Source organism: Ochotona curzoniae, unplaced genomic scaffold (genome assembly GCF_017591425.1).
Source record: "Ochotona curzoniae isolate NIBS_2020 unplaced genomic scaffold, NIBS_Ocur_1.0 contig_3332, whole genome shotgun sequence".
In the NCBI taxonomy this organism is placed as follows: domain Eukaryota; kingdom Metazoa; phylum Chordata; class Mammalia; order Lagomorpha; family Ochotonidae; genus Ochotona; species Ochotona curzoniae.
Window position 1 is genome coordinate 6,503,472 of NW_024465816.1, and position 26,008 is coordinate 6,529,479.

The 26,008-nt window shown below is 39.1% G+C and overlaps 1 protein-coding gene across 1 annotated transcript in view; it reads left to right on the forward strand.

The window, feature by feature from the left end:
• LOC121156275 (phospholipid-transporting ATPase IB-like) overlaps positions 1–26,008 on the forward strand; it is a 96,924-nt gene that overhangs the window by 39,098 nt on the left and 31,818 nt on the right. Inside the window, exons 19-27 of the mRNA XM_040979890.1 lie at positions 1,001–1,070; positions 5,363–5,447; positions 5,956–6,095; positions 10,397–10,535; positions 14,361–14,425; positions 17,013–17,185; positions 19,670–19,853; positions 21,146–21,256; positions 25,421–25,495. Of these exons, the coding sequence (XP_040835824.1) occupies positions 1,001–1,070; positions 5,363–5,447; positions 5,956–6,095; positions 10,397–10,535; positions 14,361–14,425; positions 17,013–17,185; positions 19,670–19,853; positions 21,146–21,256; positions 25,421–25,495 (1,042 nt within the window). The remainder of the gene's footprint in view (positions 1–1,000; positions 1,071–5,362; positions 5,448–5,955; positions 6,096–10,396; positions 10,536–14,360; positions 14,426–17,012; positions 17,186–19,669; positions 19,854–21,145; positions 21,257–25,420; positions 25,496–26,008) is intronic.

Sequence of the window (26,008 nt, forward strand, 5' to 3'; positions counted from 1 at the left end):
TTTCAAATAATGAAGTTAAAATGAGCAGCAGACATGAAAAAATGATGGCAATATCACTTGCCATCAGGGAAATGCAAATAAAAACCACAATGAGGTTTCACCTGACCACTGATAGAGTCACTGCCACCCAAAAATAAAACAGCAAAAGAAATGCTTGCATGCATGTGAGGGAAAAGTTGCCCTAAGTCGATGTTGGTGGTAATGTAAACTAGCAAAATCATTGTGAGAAACAGGATGGAGATTCCTCAGAGATCTGAAACATACGTACCATATGACCCAGCCTTGAAACTGCGCAGGTGCAATCAGCATACGGAAGAACTGTGTTTACTCTCATGTTGACTGCAACTCAAATCACAAAAACTGAGATATGAAATCAACTCAGATGACCATCACTGATGCCTGGACAATGTAGGGCACAAACACTGTGGGATACTACTTGGCCATAAAGAATAAAATCCTATATTGCTACAAAATGGATGCAACTGAAACCATTATGCTTGGTGAAACAAGTCATTCTTCAAGAGACAAATATATGTTTTCTCTGTCATGGGATAGTTAATTCAGACCAGGCCAAAAAATGTTTAAAACTCGAATTATAACTCTAGAATATGGTTGTTGTCTTTAGCGCTTGTTTATACTCCTGTAAAACTGTGTTCTTTGTACTTCTTTTTTGTTGAAAATTATCATTAATTTAAATTAAGCCTGAAATTAAACAGTGGGTTGAAATTATATCTTTGCAAAAATTAAAGAAAAAAAAAAAAGAAAAGTAGGAAGAAGATTGAGAAAGGGAGAGGGGACACTGAGGGAAGTATGATTCCCTTCTTGGAATTTCAGCTAACAAGTAATGAAATCTATTTTCTTTATGGCAGTAAGTTTTTTAAAAGAATTGTCAGCTCAGCACAATGAATTCCTTTGACTTTGATGAACTGTTTAAATGTGTGTGTGTATGTTTTGATAGCATGTGCAAATGTAACTAATGATGTTTTTCACATTGTTCTAGTAATAGAAAAAGAATGTCCATCATTGTCCGGACTCCGATGGGACAGCTCCGGCTCTACTGCAAAGGGGCCGTAAGTACTGAGAGTCAGAGTTCATATTCACTCCTAGTCATTGGTCCAGCAACTCAGAGGAAATCTACAATTTCACAGTTCTAAAACTATTCTTGACTTCTTTGAAAGGCTGGGGGAAGGAAGGAAAGTAAAAGGGAGGAAATGGAAGAGAGAGAGAGAGCAAGAGCTGGCTTTTATCTACAAGTTCACTCCTCAAACGGCTATAGTGGCTCTGGCTGGGAGGGCCTAAATCCTGCAACTGCACCCCAGTCCGCCACATGGAATTTCAAATACTATTAAAGCTTGAAAAATCCATTGTAAAAGGGAGTCAACAGTCAACCAACCCCCTGTGAGATTTGATGGAAGGGAGAGGTTTCTTGCTTTATTTTTCAATTTCCTCATAATATTATGTCAAACAGCTAACTTGCAGCTGTATGTTTTTTTTGGTGAGATATCTGTTTGCATTTCTTGTTTTTTTATAACTGCCATTTTAAAATTAGTTCGGCTTCTTATTGTCGACTTGTAAAAATTCTTTGCATATTTTGGAGAGCAGCCTTATCACATATGTGTTTTGCCAATTTTTTCACACAGTTCATGGGTCATCCTCTTGATATCTTTCACAGCTTTTTTTTTTTTTTTAAAACAGAAGTCTAGTTTATCAGCGATTTCTCTCACGGATCATGTATTTGGTGTTGTACCTAACAAGTTATTGCCTTACTCAATCTTGTAGGAGATTTATGGTTTTGTGTTTGACATTTCAGTCTGTGCTCCATTTTGAGTTGACTTTGGTCAAGGTTAGAAAGCTCGTGTCTAGACTCACTTTTTCACAAGAGGATGTCTGTTATTTCAGCATCATTTGTTTCAGACTATCATTAGTTGGCTTGTTGCATACACCTGCTTCTAGACTCTGTTCTGTTTGCTCTATCTGTTTATATTCTTTCTCCTGTGCCCACGGTCCTGATCACTTGCACCTTTATATCAAGATTTAAAGAGAGACCGTGCCAGTCCTGCAGCTTTGTTTTCTCTTTCAATATCATCCCATCTCTTCTGGGACATTTTTGTTGCCACGAATCAGTGTTGCTGATGTTCACAAAATAACAGGGACTTTCATTGAAATTGTATTGAAAATCTATATAACGGGAAGAACTTACCTCTTGAAAATATTTAGTCTTGCTGATCAGAAATCTAGGATTTCTTTATCTCCATTATTTAGTGCTTATTGAATTTCTTTTATCAGCATTTTGCCAGGTTCAATTTGTTTACACTGTGAGAGATTTGTAATACTTATAATGGGGTATTTAATTTTTGAGAATACTTGTATAAACTGTGTCTTTTTTAATTTCAAGCTCCACCTGTTCATTGATAATGTACAAGAGGACAGTTGACTTGTGCATTAATCTAATGAAGAATAGATAAAATTGTGGGATTTTTTTTCCAAGTTTTTTTTCTGTCAATTAATTTGGATTTTCTACATAGACCTTCAAATTTCTGCAAACGAAAGTTTTATCTTCCTGTCTTATTGCAATAGCCAGCATTTCCAGGATACTGTTAAATAATGATGATGAGAGGAGTAATCTTTTTGTTGGTCCTGAGCTTGTTACAAAAGCTTTCATTTCTTCCCATTAAGTATATTGTTATCTATAAGATTCTTTTTAGAATAAACATTCTTTATTAAATTGAGGAGGTGCCTCTATATTTCAGTTTACTGAATGTTTTGTTTTAAATCATAATTAGGTGCTAGCTTGTCAACTTCTCTTTATACATCTGTCCATATGATTATGTAAATTTTTTTCCTGCTGCTTGTGGTTGTGTTGTTTGGGTGTTGATTTCAAAGTATTGGTTCATTCTCTCCGAGTTATTAACTTTGCGGGAGTAGGCAGAAATATTGGCAGTTTGTGACTTCTCCTTGAGTAGGCTGGCTTGTTACTTGTTCTATTGATCTTCTCAAAAAAAGCACATTTTAAAAGTTCCAAGTCTAGAATTTTTGTGAGCTTTCTTTGATTTACACTCCTAATTTTATTTCCATTCCTTTGCCCACTTTCGGTTTCCTTAACTCTTCTTTGTCTAATTTCCCTAGTTGGAACTCTGGAGCAACAGTGGCTAAAGTGGTTCGTGCTATGAATTTCCTCCTAACGACTGCTTCCACAGCCTCTCACACATTCTGATATGTCACATTTTCATTTTAATTCAATTTGAAATTTCTATATTTTAACTCTTTGTGGCTCATTTTGAAGTGTGTCGTTTGATCTTCAAATATATGTGTAATTTAATTTTCTTATACTCAGAGAGCATAATTGATTATTACTTGAATTTTGTTCATTTAACAAAACTTGCTTCTGGTTCTGATTATGGCTTATATTTGATGTGTAGTTAGAGGTTAACTATCTTGCTGTAAGGTTTTACGATTCCCAATTAGGACAAGTTTGTTGATAGTATTATTCACATCTTCAATACTTAGTTTATCCATTTGTTCTATCATTTATTGTGGGGGAAATGTGAAAATACCTAAATATATTTGTGGATTTGTGCTCACCTTGAAATAGTGTTAATTTAACTTTACAGATTTTGAAATTATTTGTTATGGGGGGGGGATTTTCAGTAAGTTTATGGAAACAAGCATTGTGAAAAATTATGGCCAGATGTTAAAATTGTTCTGAACAAAGTCAACTTGTTTTTTAATTCCATATTTATATGAGCTTTTAAAATATGCTTTTATGCACATAATATCTAGGTTTATTACATCTCCTTTGATTAGTGCTAGTATGGTCTTTTTCCTTTCCTTTAAGTCTGTTTGTGTCTGTTTATGTATTTTTAAATTTTTATAATTTATATGAGAGAAAAGATTTTATGTTTTTTTATATATATAGTTGTAAGAATATAATGAAACTTCTGCACTTTACCCCTCCCTGCCTGCCTCCCACATACTCTTTCATGCTTCTTAAAATTTTTTTATAATGATGTACTTTAAATTTACTTTATAGCCACAAACTTAAACTTATACTACACAAAAAATTTAGGGCCCGGTGCCATGGCCTGTTGGCTAAGGTCCTCACCTTACACACGCCAGGATCCCATATGGGCACCGGTTCTTGTCCAGCGGCCTTGCTTCCCATCCAGCTCCCTGCTTGTGACCTGGGAGGGCAGTCGAGCACGGCCCAAAGCCTTGGGACCCTGCACCCATGTGGGAGACCTGGAGGAAGGTCCTGGCCATTGGCTTCTCTGGTCGTTGCAGTCGCTTGGAGAGTGAATCATCGGATGGAGGATATTTCTCTCTGTCTCTCCTCCTCTCTGTATATGCCTGACTTTACAATAAAAATAAATAAATCTTTTAAAAATTCAACAAGTAATGAGTAGAAAATCTACTTGTTAAAAATACAGATGAGAGCTCTAATCAACTCTCAAAATGTCGATTATGACATGACAGAGTACCACTCAGTCATTTAAAAGAACAAAATCTTATCTTTTGTAACAAAATGAATGCAATTGGAGTCCATTATGCTTTAGTGAAATATTCTAGACCCTGAATGACAGCTCTCATATGCTTTCTCTGATTTGTGCTGATATACAAAGTGTTAAAAAAAAGTAGCATGTATGTGTCTGTATATTTGAAGTATATTTCTTTTTGTTGATTCTCATGATTTCATTCATTGCTGAAATGAATTTTAGAGGTGTTTAGTTCATTTATATAGAGACCTTATTGATATGGGTGGGTTTAAATATGTTATCATTTATCTCATAGTTACACCATCTATTCTTCTTTGCCATATTTCCCATATTCTTTTTTGATTCCTTGAGTTTTAGAATTCTAGTTTGTTTTCTTTAGTTCGATGTTGGTAGTTTGTAAGTGGCACTTTAATTTCTTTCATTGTGCCTCACATGACATTATTCTGCTTCATGTATAAGAACATGACTTTTCTCTAATTCCATTTCTCCTCTGATCATATGCTACTGCATTCATATGCTTTTTAGTTTATATAGTCAATTGTTTAATAAGAAAACGTCTTGGTATATAGTATTTGGCCAACGCATTACACTTCTCAGCCTTCCCTTCTTCCCCATCAGGTAAGGTGTCATTTTCAAGTGTATTATTTGATCACTAACAGCCATTTCCATGCTAACAATTTTCAATTTTCTTTAAAGTGACTCTGATCTGTTAATACCTTAAACCTTCTTTTTGAACACATTTTGTTTTCACTGTAGTTAATCTTCTGCACACCAGGAAATATAACAACATCACTTGAAAGTGGTATTTCAAATTCTTATTGGATAGCTTAAGTGAGATATTAATCATGGGATTTTTTTTTTTAATACAGGATTCAGTGATTTATCAGAGACTTTCAAAATATTCTCTGTTTGTGAATGAGACATTGCTCCATCTGGAATATTTTGCCAAAGAAGGTAAGTAAAGATTGCTCCCTTTAGAAATCCAGTTTTTATGTATCAACAGTACTTTCCAATTGCACATCGCTGTTGTTTTGGGGGCAGTAGACATGAAATACACAAAGGGCAAACCTTGAAGGAATTTGTCCACAAATCAAAAATGACAGATGACGCTAGTGCTATGAAGAAAAATAACAAGGAGTGAGAGGAGCAGAGAGTATGTGATGCTCCTTGAACAGGATGACCCAGGCAGAGACTTAGTGAAGTAAGGGAGAAGCAGGTTGCCTTGCAGAGTGACATCTGTCAGGTCAAGCCAAGTCCAAGAGTCTGGAAGAAAGAGGATCAGTGTGGATGCCACCGCGAGGAGGAAGGTGCAGGGGAGAGATGGGAAAGGACCCAGAGGCAGCTGAAACACAGCACATCCTAAGTGGGCACACTCCAAGCTGCCTCCAGGATGTATTATCACCTGCTCCACCGCATTGTTCATTGGTGGCACAGCGAAGATGCAGTCTGTTCTTTTTTGCAGGTCTGAGAACTCTGTGTCTTGCGTATGCAGATTTAACCGAGGAGGAGTACCAGCGGTGGTTGAATGATTACAAGATGGCTAGTGTATCTTTGCAAGATAGAATTCAAAAAGTGGAAGAATGTTATGACAAGATTGAAAAGGTAACAGTCCCTCTGTTTCTTAGAGATTACTTTATTCTAGAACTATCTCATACTCCGTGCGTTAGAAAGTGTTGCTTTACAGGCCTTGCGAGTTGGCTGCAGCTGGAGCCTCAGGGCTTCCACAGGTTCTGAGTCCATTTTTTTCTCATGGTCTCCCAGGGTTCTTTTGTCAATTCGCTCTTCCATGTCTGCATTTTATTCCTGTAGGAGCTTGACCAGAACAGATCAAAGAGACGCTTCCCTTGACGTCATCAAATCCACCCCCTTTCAAAGTCAGGTATTGAAAGACTTGGACTCTAATACAGGTCACAATGCTCAAATACATCCCACCTTCCTTCTGGGTGATTCCACTCTAGTCTGTTGGACACATCACAATGAGGTGGACAAGCTGAGCTGGGTCGTCTGCCTCTTCCTCATGTTTCCATTTGAAGTCTGTGCTGGGACACTCCATTGGACCCCAGTCCTCTGCTCCCACTCTCTGGGAAGGATGCTGAGCAATTCAGACTGGGCTTCCGGAACTTGACAGGCTGTCCAAACATTACTGTGGTGATCATTTTCCAATAAAAGTGCTCTGTTTCATATTTGCCACTTGGAGGCTAGGAAATCTGAAAGTCAGTATTGAGAAAAAGGTAAGGAAGTCATAGGATAAAGAGGTGGATGATGAAGCTGAGGCATGGTGTTTTCTTGAATCAGTTCAACTGTGACCTAAATGTTGGTGCTCAGCATGTGTCTGCAGCATATTCACAGCTCCTCACATACTGTGAGGGTCTAGAAATGGTAGTGGAATCAATGAATGGATTATTTAGGGTTAATTATTGCAAGCTTCTCTGCTGTCTACATGAAATCAGTGACCACAAGCACCTGACACAGACTCTACAAAGGGCAATAATAAATGTTAGAGAGACCATCTCAGGCCAGATTTTCCTATCTGGTCTTGGTGGTTTTTGGCCTGTGTGAACGCCACTTTTTTTGGGGGGGGTGCTGGTTCATGTTTGACTGCTCCACTTCCCGTTCAGCTCTCTGCTTGTGGCCTGGGAAAGCAGTGGAGGGTGGTCCAAGACTTTGGGAGACCTGGAAGAGGCTCTTTGGGAATGCCACTTTTAAAGCTTCAAAATTGCCTGTCTACTTGAAAGCTGGTCATGAGAAGGATGCAGCGCTTGTCCTCAAGCTAAGAAGCTGTTGAAAGGTCAGAGAGGCGATCTACTAAGTTGTAGACACTTTATCAAAATGGTGTCACACTACTTAATCAGATGCTACGTGTCAATGACTATGACATTAAAAAGAACAGAACGCCACTAGTTGTCAAAATACTCCTGTGTCAGTTCAACACGAGAGAGAAAAGTAGCCTGCGTAACTCATGCAAATGATCAAACTCGGTGACGCTAAATCACGTCATTGATAACTGTCAAGCGTGTCGATTCATATTAGAGCTGGGCCCCACTTTGCCCTCCTTGATAGTGTCCGTTCATGTAATAATGATGCGCTTTTGAGCATTTGTATCCCAAATGTTCTTCAGTTCTCCTTTTAGTTATTTTGTATTAGCTATTACATAATCATATCACCTGCCTTCAAAATTGCAGCTGGTGTTTGCTCCGTTATCTGGGTACTTTCTATAGACTTGATGGATTGGTTCTTTGAAACTGGCTTTTCCAGATCATTCTATGCTGCTTGCTATGGACCTTCTTATTTTCTCACCCTCTGGGTATTTTCTCACCCTCTGCCTAGCTCTTTAGACCAGCAGGCCTTCTTTGTTTTCTGAGCATTTTTTTCCTTTTAGGACTCATGTTACTAAGATTTTGTATTTCTTTCTTGTTTTGGAGATGTTTAGTTGAAAGGCTTTCTTGGCTCCATTTATTTGTATTTTCTCCTTTGTTAAAAATTGACTCTTGCAGGTTTTTTTTTTTTTTAAGATTTATGTATTTTCATTGGAAAGGTAGACATTGAAAGAAGGATAAATAGAGAAAGATCTTCTGTCTGCCAGTTTACTCCCCAGCTGGACACAACAGCAGGGGCTGAGCTGATCTAAAGCCAAGATCCAGGATCTTCTTCTGGATCCACCACGTGGGTGCAGGGTCCCAAGGTTTTGGACTGTCCTCAGCTGCTTTCCTAGGCTATGAGCAGTGAGCTGGATTGGAAGTGGAGCAACCGGGACACGAATTGGCACCCATATGGGATCCTTAGCCATTAGGCTATCATGTGGCTACATTGTACCTGGCCTAGTGTCTGTCTTTTTAATTGGTGTGGTTAGACAACACACATCTAAGTGATTATTGGTATAGCTGGTTCAGCATCTACCACATTTGTAACTATATTCTACGTATTGTCTTTGTTTTCCCCCGTATTTCTTTGCTTTTTACTTTTTCTGCCTTGATTTTAATTTTGACCATTTATTTCCTGCTTGTTTTTAAATTTTTAATTAATCTGTCTAAAAATTTCAACAGGTGCATTAAAAATGGTACATATTCAGTTGCCATTCTGTAATGTTTTACTACATGTACAGACTTGGTAATATCCAATCTGGGTAAACTTTTATATCTTCAAAAGTGTAACATTTGTTTATAAGGAAAACATCTACAATGCTATATTTTGGCTTTTTTTTTTAATAGAGAAATACAAACTGTGTTAATACTAGTTCCCCCTATTGTGCAAAATAATCTCGGAATTTCTTTAACTGCACTTATTATTTAGCCAATATTCTTCCTTTCTTGTAGACCTGAATGCTGACATATTTTCTTCTTTTAGAACAACTTTTCTTGTAAGGCAGGCCTGTGGCTGACAAATTTCCTCAATCATTGTTTGAGAAAGCATGTATTTCTCCCTCACATTTGAAGAATAATTTCACTGGATACAGGATTTTAGCAGATGGCTCCTTTTTTCAACAGTCTTATCTAACAGTCCTATATCTTCTTGCTTGCCCAGTGTAATTATTTTTCAAAGTGTTTTATTTATTTACCTGTATCTATTTGAAAGGCAGAGAGAATGAGAACAAGAGAGAGAAAGAGCGTGAGAGAGCTCTCCAAAAAGACTGCAATAGTGGGAGCTGGGCAAGCCTGAAGCCAGGAGTCAGGAGTTTCCTCTGGGTCTTCCAAGTGGGTGCAGGGCCCCAAGCACTTGGGCCATCACCCACTGCTTTCCCAGGCCTTCAGCAGGGAGCAGCATTGGAAGTAGAGCAGCTGAGTCTTGAATCAAAAACCAAACCGGATGCTGGTGCCACTGGAAAATGCCTAGCTTGCTATGCCAGCATGCTGGCCCCTACTATATTGTCTTATATTTTACCCATTTCACTTTGACAACTGGAAGAGATGAAGAATATACTTAAATCCTTTGGTTGTGCTGGCTTCTGAGAGACATAACTCAGACGATCTGAGGACATCATCTATGATCTCTGTGCTTTTCATAAACCCCTTCACCAAGAAACCTCAGAACCACTTCAACGATAGGGAAATAGCTTAGGAACACAAAAGAAACAAATAAGTAAGTAAGAACCTTATGGAGAAAACTATGAAGTTGTACTTACGGGAAAATGAAGGTCCCAAATAAGTGAATGGGCATGTATTATACAAACAGCAAAACTCAACAGAGTGAATGTACTCATTCTTACAGTAGAGTAGTGCAGGAGTGCATAAAACTCTCCCAAAATTTGCACATAACTTGACAAGAATGCCGAGCTATTAATAACAGAAGTAGGAGGAGGCTTAGAATGATTGTGATAATTTTTGGAGAATAAAAATGAGAATACCTACTGGACTAGCCATCAAGACTTCAAGATAGAACTAAAATAATTGATGTTTGCTAACTACTTATTATCTGCTAGATATTATTTTAATATCTTACAAATATTCACTCATAAAAATTGCATTAGTAATCCTATTTTCTCAATTTCTGTTTCTTAAGTAATTTGCTTAGATCATACGTGTATCTAGTAACTTACAGAGTAAGATCACAAATCCAACAATTCTACCTTTTTTTTGTTCATCTATTGTTTTATTTTAAAATCTTTTCTTAACTTTTTGATTCATTTTTAACAGATTCAATATGGTGTGCAGCTGCAATTCTAAGATCATAATGTCATCCCCCTCCTATGATCTCCCATGTCATGAACCATCACGCTTCACGGGCTCATGTTGTCATAGAATAGATGAATGGAAAAAATAGAAAAAAGTGTGTGATTGTACATATATGCAACTTTATGTAATACAATTATAATACTGCTTACCCATCACCAAAATGTATGCTTTCATCTTAAGATTTTGTGTTTCATTAATAATTTGGGGGAAAAAAATCTCTCCAAAAACCTCTAGAAATTTATGCTGCTTGGAGCCACAGCCATTGAAGATCGACTTCAAGCACGTGTTCCAGAAACCATAACAACTTTACTGAGAGCGAACATAAAAATATGGGTCTTGACAGGAGACAAGCCAGAAACTGCAATTAACATAGGTAAACCTCATTGTACATGTATTCGAAATGTCTTCCAGTACCAAGAGTGCTTGACTGAACTTTTAAGAGATGACTTCACACAATTTTTAAAAATTCTTTTCTTTTCTTTTGGATGTTATTTACCTGGTTGAGAAGGATATATGCCCATGTGGATTACTGATTAGGGTGTGGAGGACTGAGACATGGGGAAAAGTGGGTGAGACATATGTTTCCCTATTTTTTCCTCCTATGTTTGGGTGGTAGGAAGGAAAGGGGAGAGGGCTGTTCCCAGCAGCCAAACCACATTAGTCTTGAGGGATGGAAGGTGACCACTTGAAGTTATCCTGGGATCCCCGATGTGGAAAAGAATGTCCAAAGGGCACCGCTTAAGTGTTTTTGGTAGTTCTGAGATGCTGTTGGTTTCATTGCTCCAAGGTTGAGAAAATCCACCTTTGAATCTCCACTCTCCCATATATTTGCTGTCAAAGCTTGGCTAGGAGACTTGTCCAGTCAGTTCTGCGTGCCATCCCCTGACGTAGTACTTGACAGCCTCTGCATGCCTCAGTGAGCTCGCTACATGTCCCCCATGTGCATCTATCTGAGCATGTCATCTACTGCACAGGCATCAAGCAATTGAGGTCCAGTCCTAATACATGCATCCAAGGTCAGCCTACAAATCCTATGATTGTCCCAATATTTGGAGTTTTGAGTCCAGCAGTCCAGTTGGGGAGTTGGAGGAGAGGGCAAGAAACCTCACTTGAGGTGACCCCAGACCTGACTCCTGTGTGTGCCAACAAGTGCAAAGTCCAGCTTAGTCTGTCAGCCGTATCAGCCTATACAAACACTGGTGGTTGCAGTCGCCCAGTCGGTGCTGTCCCCAGCCACATCTCATATGCAAACCAATGAATGCAGGATTAGACTGGGCTGCCTTGTCTACCACACACTCCGCCCTCACACACACACACACACACACACACACACACACACACACACACACACTAGCAGGAACCACAGCCTAGTCTGGGTGATCCCCAATAACTCCCACCAGGCCTGCCCCCAGTCCCAGTTCCTGTGCGTGCTGGTATGTGTAGCGGACTAATCCTTGTACACACCTATGGGTGCTGCAGCATAGCTCATTCCACTTTCCAGCCCACACTTAAGCCAATCAGTGCTGCGGCTTGTCCACCCAGGCTATCCCCTAGCCCTGGCTCTAAGTACACTGGTGGGAGCTACAGCTGACACAGGCTCTTGATAAGCACCACTAGAGCCTCTCCTACCACTTTCCTCCTGGCCACATCCAATTCTCAAGAATTACTTTTTCCCTCAAGTCTTCAATTGTCTCCTCAGCCCAGCCAACCTAGATTGAGATACAGCACATGTTGTTAATATGGTGATTTTTATCTTTACTCAAGTGAGTCTCATTTTGTTATCAGAAGTCTATGCTACACTTGAATTACCTTAAGTTCAGGGTAACGGAATTCTTAGATATAATTGTTGTATTGCACTGCATTCATTTAAGCACAGAGGTTGGGTAATTGACAGATCTGCAAGAAGAAAGCAGATAAACACTCTGCAGTCTTAGAGCAAGGATTATAGATGGAAACATTTTTAAATGAATGGAGGTGTCAAGTTGGCCCCACTGGCTGGCCGGTAGCTCCCTTCTCCAGCCCCAAAGGGCAGGTTGGGCTGCCCAGAGGAGGCAGGGAGGGGAGGATCAGGCTGGATGGCCAGTGGGTGAAGATGCTGAAATTCTGTGCTGCCCCTAACTGCACACGGAAGAGCACGCAGTTTGATCTGGCCTTTTCCAGGTCCCTGTGGGATCCAGCAAGATGTCAGGAGTGGGTGGAGAATTTTAAGAGCACCAGCTAAGAAGAAACACCTGATCCACTAAATAAACGTTGTCTGTTGTGTGCCATTCACGTTGAGACCTCTATGATCTGTAGAACTATACACTCTTGCAAAGCCATTAGAAGGCTAAAGAGGGACTGGGTTATTTTATTTCTCAAAATACACTGAAGTAGACACTTGTGAAGTCATTGGGAGAGTCAGTCCCTTTAGGACAATTCTTCGAGATAATGCAACACCAACAACATTTGATCTTATCAGTCAACTGAAGACTCCTCACCGTAAACGGAGAATAAGGAAACGAATTGAGTGAAGATGAAAAAACTAATGAGGGTTCTGGACAGAAACAAAGGCACGAAGAAACCGACAACAGCAATGTTCAGAACCGCAGTGCAGAAAGGGCGGGCAGAGAGCAAGATGCAGGCATTTTACTTTTCACCCTTGAGGAGAAGGAAAACAAGGCATATTTAAAATCTTTATTTAACATTTTGATTCTTATGAAAAAAGAAACATTCCTAGGGATGGCCACAAAGCTGAGGAAATCCCAGAAGGTCTCGTTAACTCCTGACACCTTTCAGACTCTGCTGGAGTGCCCAGTAAACTCTGGCAAAGAGGTCCCGAGGAAGCCAGAGCACAGATTTAACATGTTCTGTTCCAAGACACGCAGAAGCAGATGCTGGAGATCTGTGAAAGATGCCTCCGGGAACAACGATAACAAAAACAGCGATTATAATACAGAGCACTGATCTTAGCACAAAAACATTTTGAAATCCATGTATAATTTTTTTCATGACGTTTTGAAGACCCCTGTTAATGAAGAATATGAGAAAGCACTGAGTATTTCATACTGATTTGAATTTTCATCCTAATAATTAAGATGTTTCATGGCTTAGACATTGCCAGCAGTGTCAAGGTGGCTTTTACGAAAATGAGACGGTCCTTGTGGGGAGCACGAGGACCCTGGCATGGAGGACTCTCTCCTGAGTCTGTCCCTGAGCCACCTGAACAAACATTAGCTTGCTCTGTATGTATTCTGGATGGAAACCCAGAATTTAACCACTCACCTTTGCCATTAATTTATTATAAAATAAGTAGTGAGTTATTTATTTTATAACAAGAGAGAATTTAGCAAGGATTCTTCTAATCTACTTAGCTAGATGTCCCTGAACCTTATAATTAGACCAGCCTAGATTTCTTAATCAAATCCCTCCTTGGCCATATTTGGTGTGTAGGAATTTAGACATCTTCAGTAAGACTCCTCCTGCCCAGGCCATTTTCTCCATGATTTTCCACACAGTGAGCCTGCACCCTGCACCATGCTCCTTGTCTATAAATTTCCATTTGTCATTTTGTTCAGGGCCAAACCTGATCTCTCTCCCCTATTGCAATAGTCCTGAATAAAGTATTCCTTGATGTCTTGAAAGGTTGTTAGTTAAATTCTGCTTGTTTGGTTATTGGCTTTGATTTCACAATTTGGATTTAAAATGACAGTTTTAAAATTTTCAAGTTGGAAAATGACTTTTGAGGTGCATAGCTTTCCTAGCATTTTGACTGCTGCTATGAGACTTGCCTAGGACTATTTCTTCCAATCATACCTAGAACTTATTGGAAATCCAGATGGAATACTGTTGCAGATTGGCAAAAAATAATCTGACTTCCTCAAATATTTGGAGTTATTATAAAGCATAGATCTAAACAGTGTTATAGAATGGTAAAACAATTAAAATATATGGAAATTTACAGGTACAGATTTGACCATTAGTTGTACATGCCTTCCAAAATATTTCTATTTAGGATGCCTACTAAATGGATCAGAATTTTAACTTTTTTTAAAACTCTATAACTTCTGGCTCAGCTTTTGTAATGGTCTAATAGACTTTGAAATAATCCTGAGGCAAAGAATATAATGAAGGGAGGATGGAACCAATCCTTGATTTATTTTGAATGCCCACAAAAAGCATGAAGTATTCAAAAACACCACTTTTGCTCTTCTCTTTCTAGCATATTCCTGCAAGTTGATAACAGGTCACATGCCTCGTATTCACTTGAATACAAATTCATTTGAGGTAAGTGATTTTTTTTTTTTTACAATTATGTTTAGTAAGAGCGTAATCTGCTTGGTACTTGGGAAAGATCCAGTTCTTTGAAACCTACAATAGATGGATGTGAACTCAACTCCATTGGAAGGTTCTGCCTTTCCCCAAGCACTGTGAATTTCATTGGCCTCCACTCAAGGTGACCTTTGGTTCTTGGCTTTTTGTGTCTGTTCAGTTCTTAAGTTGCACTCTGAGGTTAGTACTTTATCACCACCTGTATGTTATGCAAAACATAGGACTCAGATCTATGGTTTATAAAGAGCTTAAAAAGAGAACAATTTTTGGGCACATTGCAGTCCTTACTGAAAGTCTAAGTCAATAGGTGGCATTTATATTATAACAATTAAAGGAATTTGGAACCCGTTATTAAAAACTCTTGCCCTTAAAAGTTGAATGGGGAAGCTCGCACATTTGGCTCCGCGTCCAAGTGTCAGCATCCCATATAGGCGCCAGTTTGTGTCCTGGCTGCTTCATTTCCAATCCAGCTCCCTGCTTGTGGCTTGGGAAAGCAGCAGAGGATGGCCCAATGCCTTGAGACACCTCAATTAAGAATTCCCTTATGGGCCTGGCACGATGGCGCAAGTGGTTAAGGTCCTCTCCTTGAATGCCCGGGATCCCACATGGGGGCCGGTTCTAATCCCTGCAGCCCCACTTCCTATACAGTTCCCTGCCTGTGGCCCAGGAAAGCAGTTGAGGACGGCCCAAAGCCTTGGGACCCTGCACCCGCGTGGGAGACCCAGAAGAGGCTCCTGGCTTCAGATCGGCATAGTATTGGCCATTGCGCTCACTTGGGGAGTGAATCATCGGACGGAAGATCTTCCTCTCTGTCTCCCCTCTCTGTATATCCGCCTTTCCAATAAAAAAATAAAAATAAATAAATCTTTAAAAAGAATTTCCTTGGCCAGTTTTGGTAAGGCCATCTAGACTTTTATACTTGTTAGTATAATATTATCTATAATTACAGAAAAAAATTGAAATTCTCCATTTATGTTATAGCCACCCCTTAAATATTTTCCCTTTTAAGAATTTCATTTATTTCTGTTTTGCCATGGGATGAATCTAATTATTCCAGGAATTTATTAATATATCAGATGCTCAGGTCAGAGCAAGTGCGTCTTAGCTTTCACAACTCAATTTTCATGAGTTTTCATGTCAATTTGATATCATATGTCAGTAACACAAAGGGAATAAATTCATTGTAATTGATACAATTGCAAGAACATAATGGAACCTCCAGAATATTTTTAAAATTACTTAACAAAATTTGGAGTGTAGCAGTAAAGATTCCATATAACTCTTACCCACTTCTAGTAAATATTTCTAATATCTTTGTTGTAATTAATAAGCTACTCCAAGCTTCCTCTAGTTTATAATCCAAACTCATACCATTCTTCCAAGTTTCTAGCAATAAACATTCCAGGTCTAGATTCATACAGTATATCATTTATCTCCTTAGAGTGTACAATTCAATAGATTTTAATATATTCACAGACATGTACAACCATCACGATAGTCAGTTTAGAATATTTTCACCACTTCAGAGAAATTCCATTCTGTTTAATTATTACCTCCCACGCCCCTTCCCTTCACCTGTGGTATGCTAGTCTACTAATCTTCAACCACTAACCTGCTTTCCATCTTTATGGCATTGTCTATTCTGGATTTTCATATAGTTGAATTATATTACATGTGCTATTTTTTAATCAGTATGCTTCACTTACCTTGGTGTTTTCAAGGTTCATTCATATTCTACCATGGCTTAGTATCTTGTTTTTGTTTGTTTATTTTTTTCAAGAATTCTTGTGAGAATCTGGGGAGGAAGAGTGACGTGGAGGTAAAAAGAGAGAGGAGAGAGAGAGAGTTTATATTCACTGAGACCTCCCCTCCTGCTATTACATGCCTCTGATCGTCTGGGCTGGCTGGGGCCATGGACTGATTGCAGGTCTCCCGTATGTACAGTGGTTACCTAATGACTTGATCTGTCAACACTGCCTTGCATGATTTGAAATGTGGAGCCCAGAACCCAAACTGGTAATCAAATCCAGTTCAAGAATCTTCACCACCAGACAAAAGGAATAGTCAATTTTATGGACATACTGTACTTTGTTGATTCAGTCATCATGCTCTTTCCATGCAGTTGTGAATAATTGTGCTACCAAAAAAATTGTGTACAAAATTTTATGTGAACATGTTGTCGGTTCTCTGGAGCATCCAGACACACACTGTGGGGACTCTGTTTCCCACAGCGGCCACACCATTTTACATTCCCAAGCGCAGTGGATGAGAGCTCTGATTTTCCACATCCGTGCCAACAATTACTATTTCACCTGACTTTTGGTGGTAGCCGTGTTAGTATATCTGAAATAATGTGATTTCAATTTGTGTTTTCGTTATGGCTGACAATGTCAAGAATGTTTTAGTGTTATCTACCTGATTTTTAAATTTCATTTCAGTAAGATGTTTAAAAGGAAGAATGTCTCAACCCACCATCTTGACTCAAATATTTGTATTTGAAATGAGAAATATAAATGACTCCTTCCTTTCTTCTCAATTCTAGGCAACAAAACAAGTGATTAGTCAGAACTGTCAAGAGCTTAGAAAGTTGCTAGGTAAAGAAAATGAAGTGGCCCTAATTGTTGATGGCGAAGCTCTCAAGTATGCCCTCAGGTCTGAAATCAGGAGGAACTTTCTCAGATTGGCTGTGTCGTGTAAAGCAGTACTATGCTGTAGGTAAGAACATACTCACTTTTTCTTGCATTTCCTGTTATACTTAGAAAGTGTATGTAAAGAAAACAGGCATGAAAATATATGTGTGACTGCCTTTGAGGGGAGCACTTTTGTGTGAGGAGAGATCTCCAATTTGGATCCTTTCTTCAGTATTGTGAAGCCAAAGATGAAATCAAAGCTGAGAGTCACCCAGCACCAACTTTATCCAGTGACCGAAGCAGAGAGAAGCAGGAACCTCCCTGGGGAATCCATTTATCAATCTACTGGGGATGGGGGCACGAGGGAGGCAATATACTACTAACCAGAAGACGCATGCATGGATTTTTTTTTCAGAAAGGAACTGTGTAATTCTCAGAATCAGAGAGTCATATTCTCCTTTTACGGTCTGTGGGAATAATTTTTAGCTTGAAATTGAGACTGTGTTGGCAGCCATCTTGGGTCTCATGGAGTTCAACCATTGCTCTGTGAAGGAGCTTCTGCACAGGAGCCACCCTGATCTCCAAGAGAAACAACATTAGGGTTTAGGGTAGCATGGGGACTTAGGAAACAGTAGGTTTTGCAGAAGCAAAGCTCTTTATTGGGGAAATCCAAAGCAGAGATGAAATAGTTTGTACCTGATACAAATTGTCAGGCTTAAGATTTACTAACTTTTCAACTGCTAAATTATTTGTCAAGATTATGCAAGTCTTCAGTAAGATCAAAGGTTCTATATGTAGAAATAGTGAGAAAAAATACGGAAAAAATCATGACACTCAAGGGAGATTACTAAATAAGATTATGGTTTAACGTATGTCAAAAGGAGTGTTTTTAAAAGATCAAGTCATCTACAGCAAAGGCAGCAGAACTGAGAAAATGATGATGTTATGTGTATAACACTTGTTTCTTGCTTCTCAAAGATCATGCAGAATGAACCCATCACTAAAGCATTGACAACTTGCTCTTCTGTATGTTACAGACACATTGCTCAACCAATGAGTTTTACTATCTTCTTCAAATGTCCCTTAATTTTAATCAGCTCCTAAGTTCCATTCATTCAGGACCTATTTCAAAACATAGCAACTTCTGATGTTCATTGTATTCTGTCATACCTCCCATTTGTAGCATAGCCCTCAGGATTCTTTACGACTTAGTCTTATGTCAATGAGAACCCATTGTATTTTGAAAATAATGAAAATAACCGTGCAGAAATAGAATTCAAGTTCAGTTTGGGCAAAAAGGGAGAATTTTTTAAGCTTACGTAATGAAGTATCTGCAGATAGAGGTGACTTTCAGGGGGAGCGAGCAGATTAGTTTTTTATCTATTTTCTTCTATTTAGATTTAATTATCTGGCTTCCATTCTGCATCATTAAATTGTTTTAAGGCATTTTCTTATTTTCTCCTTCAAACTCCATACTTGTGTTAAAGGCACGCAAGGATGCAGGTGAAGAATATCTTGAAGAAGCTCAGAGAAGGGTTAATCTTGCCATGAAGTGAATTCTAGCAGTTGACTTTCAGAGAGCTGTTCATGGGAGGTCCAAAACCTGGCATTAGAACTGATGGCCTGATATGGTGTCTCCCACTGGATTCATATGAATTCAGACCTTCAGCCCTGGGATTAGACGTCCTTAGACTGCAAAGATGGGGCTTAATAGACCAATACGTTACATCCTCCTGTATCCAGAGGGAGATTGTCATATATGATTTCCCAGCTATCTTGATCAATGGAATATCCTATCTGGATGGCTTTCAAAGTGGATACTTGTAATCACTGAGTGATGGAAGGGAATATATACGTTCTGGCAGTGAGGGGGCTCACACTTTGGCCTACTGTGAGGGGTTCAAATATGGTGCATGAAGATGTACAGATTAGGTTTCACTTAGAGCCAGAATGTAAGCTCTAAGTTGTGCATCCAAACACAGAAAACGGCCCCAAAGTACAACTCATGAGCAAGACAGAACGATGTCAGTTATCTGAAGTTTGTCCTAAAGCTGCTTCTGTATGTATTTTAAGTTTGACCCATAAACTATAACCTTACTAGACGTGATGGCAGACCATAACCTACTCTTAAACTAAGTGCACAAGTCTCAGCCAATCACAGGCAGCCAATTCTTCAAGTCGTATTCAAATAAATCAGATACAACCAGTCTGTCGGTCTCTACCTCACTTCTGTTTTCTTTGCACAATTTCCCTTTCCTCTAGCTACAAGTATGATCTGCCAATGTAGAGCAGTATGAGCATTCTTCACTTGGCTTTGGTCCAGACTGCTGTGGTATGCTGGATTCAAAGCCAATTAAAAGCTGGATTTGTAGAAATATTTCTCTTTTTACGATAGTGAGACTTACGGGATTTAGTGCCCTAGTTTCTCCATTTAACAAGCTTTAACATTTGCCTTTCGTGCAGCCGTGTGCCTGTCATTGTCATCTCTGTAAAGACCTTCAGAACAGTGCTCAGGGAAACAAACCATGATGAAAGCAAGGGACATGGTTTTTCCTGTCTTCCTTTCCAGGCTCTCTCCCCTCCAGAAGGCTGAAATCGTGGATGTGGTGAAGAGACATGTTAGTGCCATCACCCTGGCCATCGGGGATGGAGCCAATGATGTGGGGATGATTCAGACAGCCCACGTGGGAGTGGGTATCAGTGGGAATGAGGGTATGCAAGCCACCAACAACTCGGACTACGCCATTGCACAGGTCAGTTGCGATGGGCATGGAGGGTGTTGAAGACCTTCCGTCTACTCCTGAGTGCCAACCATCTCTTCCAACTTTTTCATGGAAACTTCTGGTGCATTTGGATTTTTCCCCCCTCCTTACACACTTTGGAAAGGTTTGTTTTGTCCAGCTAATGGAGTTGGCCTCTGGGAATCTGCATCCCCAGTGATGCCTCATATAATCTCTAAATCCTAAATTACTAAAATCTACAATGTGTGTTTTGTCCTTGATGAGGGAGGAATTAAATCTTGATGGGCTTTTTTGTTTTGCAATGATTAGACTTTTTAAAAGCACTTTTTGGTTATGAACTGGCCTTTATAGATATGAACACCAGGCTCCTGTGTGCTAGGAGTTGAGGAAGGTGCCACTGGGCTGTGATCAAGGAACTAGAACTGGCCACACCAAATTCACCTGTTTTCTGTCTTGGCTTCCTAAATGCCCTGGGACACGTGCTTCCTACAGTCTCAGCAGCTCTAGAGATGCATCATGTGATGATGTGAACATGTTCTGAGAAATGCATCATTAGACCAGTTGTTCGTTGTATGAAGGTCATCAAGCCAGCTTATGTAAACCCAGATGGGAAAGCCTACCACAATCAGAAGCTGCATGACTCACACACACATGTTTGAGGGTACTTCCAAAAGCTCACAGAGAAAGAAAGCTGAAAGACATGGTATTTCGGTGCAAAAAAGGTCATCATTTTCCCATCACATGCTTTCCATGAACTTTTGAAAGGACACTTTTTCCGTGTTTTAGCCCATTGCTGTAAGGACCACAATGAGCAAGGTAGCATGAGATTCAATCAAGCATAAGAGAAAATGATGCATTCAAAAGATACAGACTTTGGCCTTGCCAGACAGAAAAATCAGGGATTGTGCTTGAGTTTCCTGTTTGCAACATAGTGCTCTTTCCCTTAGATATTTCTGTCCCATTCTTCATGATTTAGATTCTAAATAAGGTTCCAATTATGCTGAAGGCCTTGCCACCTGACAAATGAAAGTCAAGGAACATTTCAGGCTTAAAGAAAATGTGATGTTAAGTGACGCTTACTTCCTTTTTTGAACAATAAGTTTGATTTTTTGAAGTTTTAAGAATTCTTTGATGTCAAATTGTTATCTTAAGGTTGTCTGTGGCCTTGTTTTCAATGATGTCTTCTGGGGTGCATTCTCCCAGAAGGGCCTGGGGCTTTAAAATACCAGGGAATGGTACTTGGTGGAGTTTGTCATTGATGTGTAGTTGGGGGACTGGCCTTGACTGTTGTTTCTGCCTTGCAGTTTAGCTACTTGGAGAAGCTTCTGTTGGTTCATGGAGCTTGGAGTTACTTTCGAGTAACCAAATGCATATTGTATTGCTTCTATAAGAACGTGGTGCTATATGTCATTGAGGTAAGAAAGGTGATTTGCATTTTTCCTTGTTCTTTTGTTTATTTATTTTTTAAGTCAGAGAGAGAAAGATCTTCCGTTTGCTGGTTTACTTCCCAAATGGCTGCAATCATCCAAATGGCTGCTGCAAAGCCATGGGCTGGGAGTTTCCTCTGAGCCTCCCACATGTGTGCAGCGAGCTAAGAACTCGGGCCATTCTTTGCTATTTTCCCAGGCCATCGGCATGGAGCTGGCGATGGCATTAGATCAGCCAGGACTAAGATCAGTGCCAATTTGGGATGCGGGCACCACAGGTGGAGGATTAGCTGATATGCCACTGTGCCAAGACCAAAATTAGTTTCTTTTAGCAAGGAGATAGGTTTTTATCCTTGACATTGAGTTTGATAGTTTAATTTTTTTTAAGTATTTATCTCAATAAACTATATATGTTTTTAAAAATAAGTTTCGTAACTCTGCTTTAAGTTTTGGCTTCTGAAAGAGATAAACAAAAAATAGATTCAATGGAATAAATTATGACTTCATGATGACTCATTAACGTAATATTTGATTAAAAATAAACCTGCTTGGAAGCAGAATTCATCTCTGACAGCCCCTCACAGACATCTCCTTACTGCATGCTCATTGAGCTGGAAAACCAGGAGGGAATTTTTTGCTTCCCTATTTCCATCCTATCTACTATTTAGCACCACAGTCCACAGAGCTTACTCCTATGGCACTGGTCTTGGGTGCACTTGTGTGTGCTGAGCATGTGTGTAGATGCGTGTGTATGTATGGCTCTGGACACTCAAGCCCATGTGCTTCCTCCTTCCTTTCCTCTTCTTTCTCTTCTTTCCTTTCTCCTCGCTTCCTCCCTTCCTTTCTTCCCTCCCTTCATCTCTCCCTTCCATTGCTCCTCCTTCCCTTCCTCCCTTCTTTCCTTTCTCTTCTTTTGCTTTTACTTTCTTTCCTCCTTTTTCCCTTTAATTTTTGCAATAACATATTTTCAATTTATTTTATAATCACGGGCTTGATGCCAATAATCATGATGTTCAATGAGTAAAAAATAGCTCCACATCAATATAGAGAAGGGCTGTAAGCATCATGCAGATTAAAAGATGTCAACTTTGTTCTTACATAATGTTTTTTGGTACTCTGTATTAACAATCTCATATCTTGTCTTTGGAAGACTGCCAGTTTTCGCTAGCATAATGGTGTACACTTGCAAAATACATTGCATTATTCTTATGGCTACGAAGTAATCAATCATATATGTATGTGTATTATATATGTATACCATACATATGTATACTTAATCATGTTTTCTTTATGCAGTCATCAGTTGATGGGCATCCACTTTGATTCCATATCTAAGGCGTTGTGAATTGAGCTGCAGTAAACGTGGGAATACAAATAACTCTTTCACATGCTGATCTCATTCCTTTAGGTAAATTCCCAGGAGTGCTAGATTATAGGGTAGATCTATTTAAATTTCTGAAGATTTTCCATGCTTGCTTGTATAATGTTTGTACTAGTTTACGTTCCCACCAAAAGTGGATCAGGTTAACTTTTTCTTCACATTGTCATCAGCATTTTTTATTTTTTGATTTTTTTGGATGATAGGCATTCCAACAAATGGGGTGAAGCCTCACCATGATTTTTTTTGCATTTTCGTGCTGACCATTTGAATTTCATCCTTCGAAAAATGCCTGTTTCTGCCCATTTCTTAACTGAATTGTTGGGTTTGTTGTTGGGTTTCTGGAGCTCCTTATGTATCCTGGATATTATTCCTTTATCAGTTGCTTAGTGTGTAGATATTTTCTCCCATTCTGTCAGCTGCCTCTTCGATTTATTGATTATTCCTTTTGCTGTGTTGTCGCAATAAAATACCTAGGAGGGAACTTAACCGAAGAACAAAAGGGTTTTTTTTTTTTCTTTTTTTTTTTGAATCATGAAAATGACAAAACATTGTTGAAAGACATATAAATGGAAAGACAATATGTATCCATAGTATGGGAGATTTAATACTGTTAAGATGTAATATGATCTAATAAACTCAATTTCTATTAAGATGCCAATATAAATTTTTAAGTAAATAAGAGAACCTATCTAATTATAAGAGATTTAAACAACTAAGATAATCTTGAGAGAATGAAATCTTGAGAGAGCTCACAATTGTGAGTTTTAAATATTCCTTCAGAGCTATAGCAGTTTTGAAAATGAGGTCCTCACATAAAGACATATGTATAGACAAATGGAATATAATGAAGTCCATAAATGCATCCTCTTCAACAAATGGTATGAAAACTGGAAAACATGGCCATTCCTCAGAAAACTAAAAATAGAATTATCCACTATAATCGTATTGGAGTTTATCTCTCTCTTTTAAAAAAAATGTTTATTTTTATTGGAAAGGGAGAATTACAGGAAGGAGATATAAAGAGAAAGTTCTTCTGTACATTGCTTCACTCCCAAAGTGGCCACAATGGCCAGAACTAAGTGGACCCAAAACCAGGAGCCAGGAGCTTCTTCCAGGTCTTCCACACGGTCCTTTACTGGTTTTCCAGGCCACAAGCAGGGAGCTGGATAGGAAGTGGAGCAACCGGGACACGATTGGCACCCTTGTGGGATCCCAGCCCTTGCAAGACAAGGATCTAGCCACTGAGCCATCACACTAGGCCCCAGAGTTTCTCTCCCTTTAAGTCAAATAGTATTCATTATATTTACTGAAGTGATCTTGTGTTGGCTGCATGAATACTTATGATTGTTGTGTCTTCTTGCTGAATTGACCCTTTTATCAGTGTATGATGTCTTTGTCTCTTTTTGCAGCTTTTGATTTAAACTCTGTTTTATTTGTTCTGAGTTTAGCTATTTGTGCTCATTTATGGCTTCACTTTGGAACATCTTTTTTCTAGTCCTTTAGCTTCAGTTTGTGCGTATATCTGTAAAGTGTAAAGCAAGAAACACTTGGGGGGTTTTGTTTTTTAAATCATTCAGCCACTGTAAATATTTTGTTTGGGAAATTTACTTCAAGGTTAGTATTGATAGACAAGAACTAGCACCTGTCATTTTTTTTGACAAAAGTCAACTCAGTATCCACCAAACAATGTCATAAGGCATGTGTAAAAATAAAATTCAGTAAAAATTTAGGAGAAATATACACCAAAAACCCAGATTTAGTAAAAAATTAGAAGTACATATACGCCAAAAATCCACATAGGACCCGGGACCATGAAGTTGTGGACAAACATGTACCTTGACGAAGAACCACAAATCACAGAAGCAAAAGTACACAAACGAAATTACACCAAACTCACAATTTGCTTTGCAGAAAAAGAAAAAATATCAATAGGGGAAATTTGTCCAACCAAATGGGAAAAATACTTGCAAGCTACCTATCTGACAAAAGGATTAATATGCAGAACAAACAGCACCCAAAAATCCTCAGGATTACTACCCATCGGGGAAATGCAAATACGAGACACAAGGAGACATCACCTCACTCCAGTTAGAGTTTGGCTATCATCCAAAATTTAAAAACAATTGCTGGTGAATATATGGAAAAAAGGCACCACAGTCCACTGTCAGTGGAAATGTAAACTATTTTATAGAAGTCATTATAGAAGACAGCATGGAGATTCCTCAGAGATCTAGAAATAAATCTATGATGTGACCCACATTTGGAGCAGTTGAGAATGGCCTTGTGTTTTAAAACGTTTGTTGGTTTGTCTGCCTGAAAGGCAAAGTAACAGAGAGTGGAATAGGCAGGTGTGGAAGGGGGAGCTTTAATCTGCTGGCTCAATAAACCCCTACAGACCTAGCCCAGGTTGAAGCCAGGAGCCAGGACTGAATCTAGATGCCCCCATGTGGGTGCTGGAAACCCAAGTACTTAGGCCGTCATCTACTGCCGCCTGGGCACATTAGCAAGAAGCTGTGCCTGAAGCGGAAATGGAGTTCCATCCTAGGCCTTCTGATGTGGATGCACACTTCCGAAGCACAATCCAACCTGCCGTGCCGCATGCCCGCGCCGATGGGTCTGCCATAGTTTCCGTGTTCAGGGGCTTACTGTTATTGTACAGAATGTGTTTTGATCCTTTTTTTTCTCCAAAAGCTCTGGCAGTTTTGCCATTTCTGTTTAACATGCAGATATATCTAAGTTAGCATTAATAGTACATGTCCTACTCCTTTCAGCTCTGGTTTGCCTTCGTGAATGGATTTTCTGGGCAGATAATCTTTGAACGTTGGTGCATCAGTTTGTACAATGTGGTAAGTACTTTCTCTTTGGATATCATAGCACAAAGAATTCTGAGACATTGGTTCACTGTATTTTGTTGTTTTCTTGTTTGTTTCGTTTTGTTTCTGGAAAGTGTTTCCAATTCAGCCATCTGTGTATTGATTAGGAAGCACAAACACACTTTCAGGCTCTTTGTTGCTGCAACAAGTCTTACAATAGCGCCAACTGTCCAATGATTGCAGATCATTCTAGGGTAAATACATGCATGTGTGCTCGATGCATTTCGACATTATAATTGTAACCTCTTTTATACCTGTGCAATGTTTCTATGCTTGCAAGCAAGTGAAAATTACTAATCTCTACTTAAACTAAATCCCATTGGTGTACATAACTTAGATTTATTGTATGTATGTATTTACAGTCTAATTTTATAACTTTTACATTTCCTGATTTAAGACAAAAAATTCTGAGAAAATATATCTCCTTGTGGCTGTGCCAAATAGTGTCTATCTCAATTTCTGTAGTAAATGCTCCTTTTTGTTTTA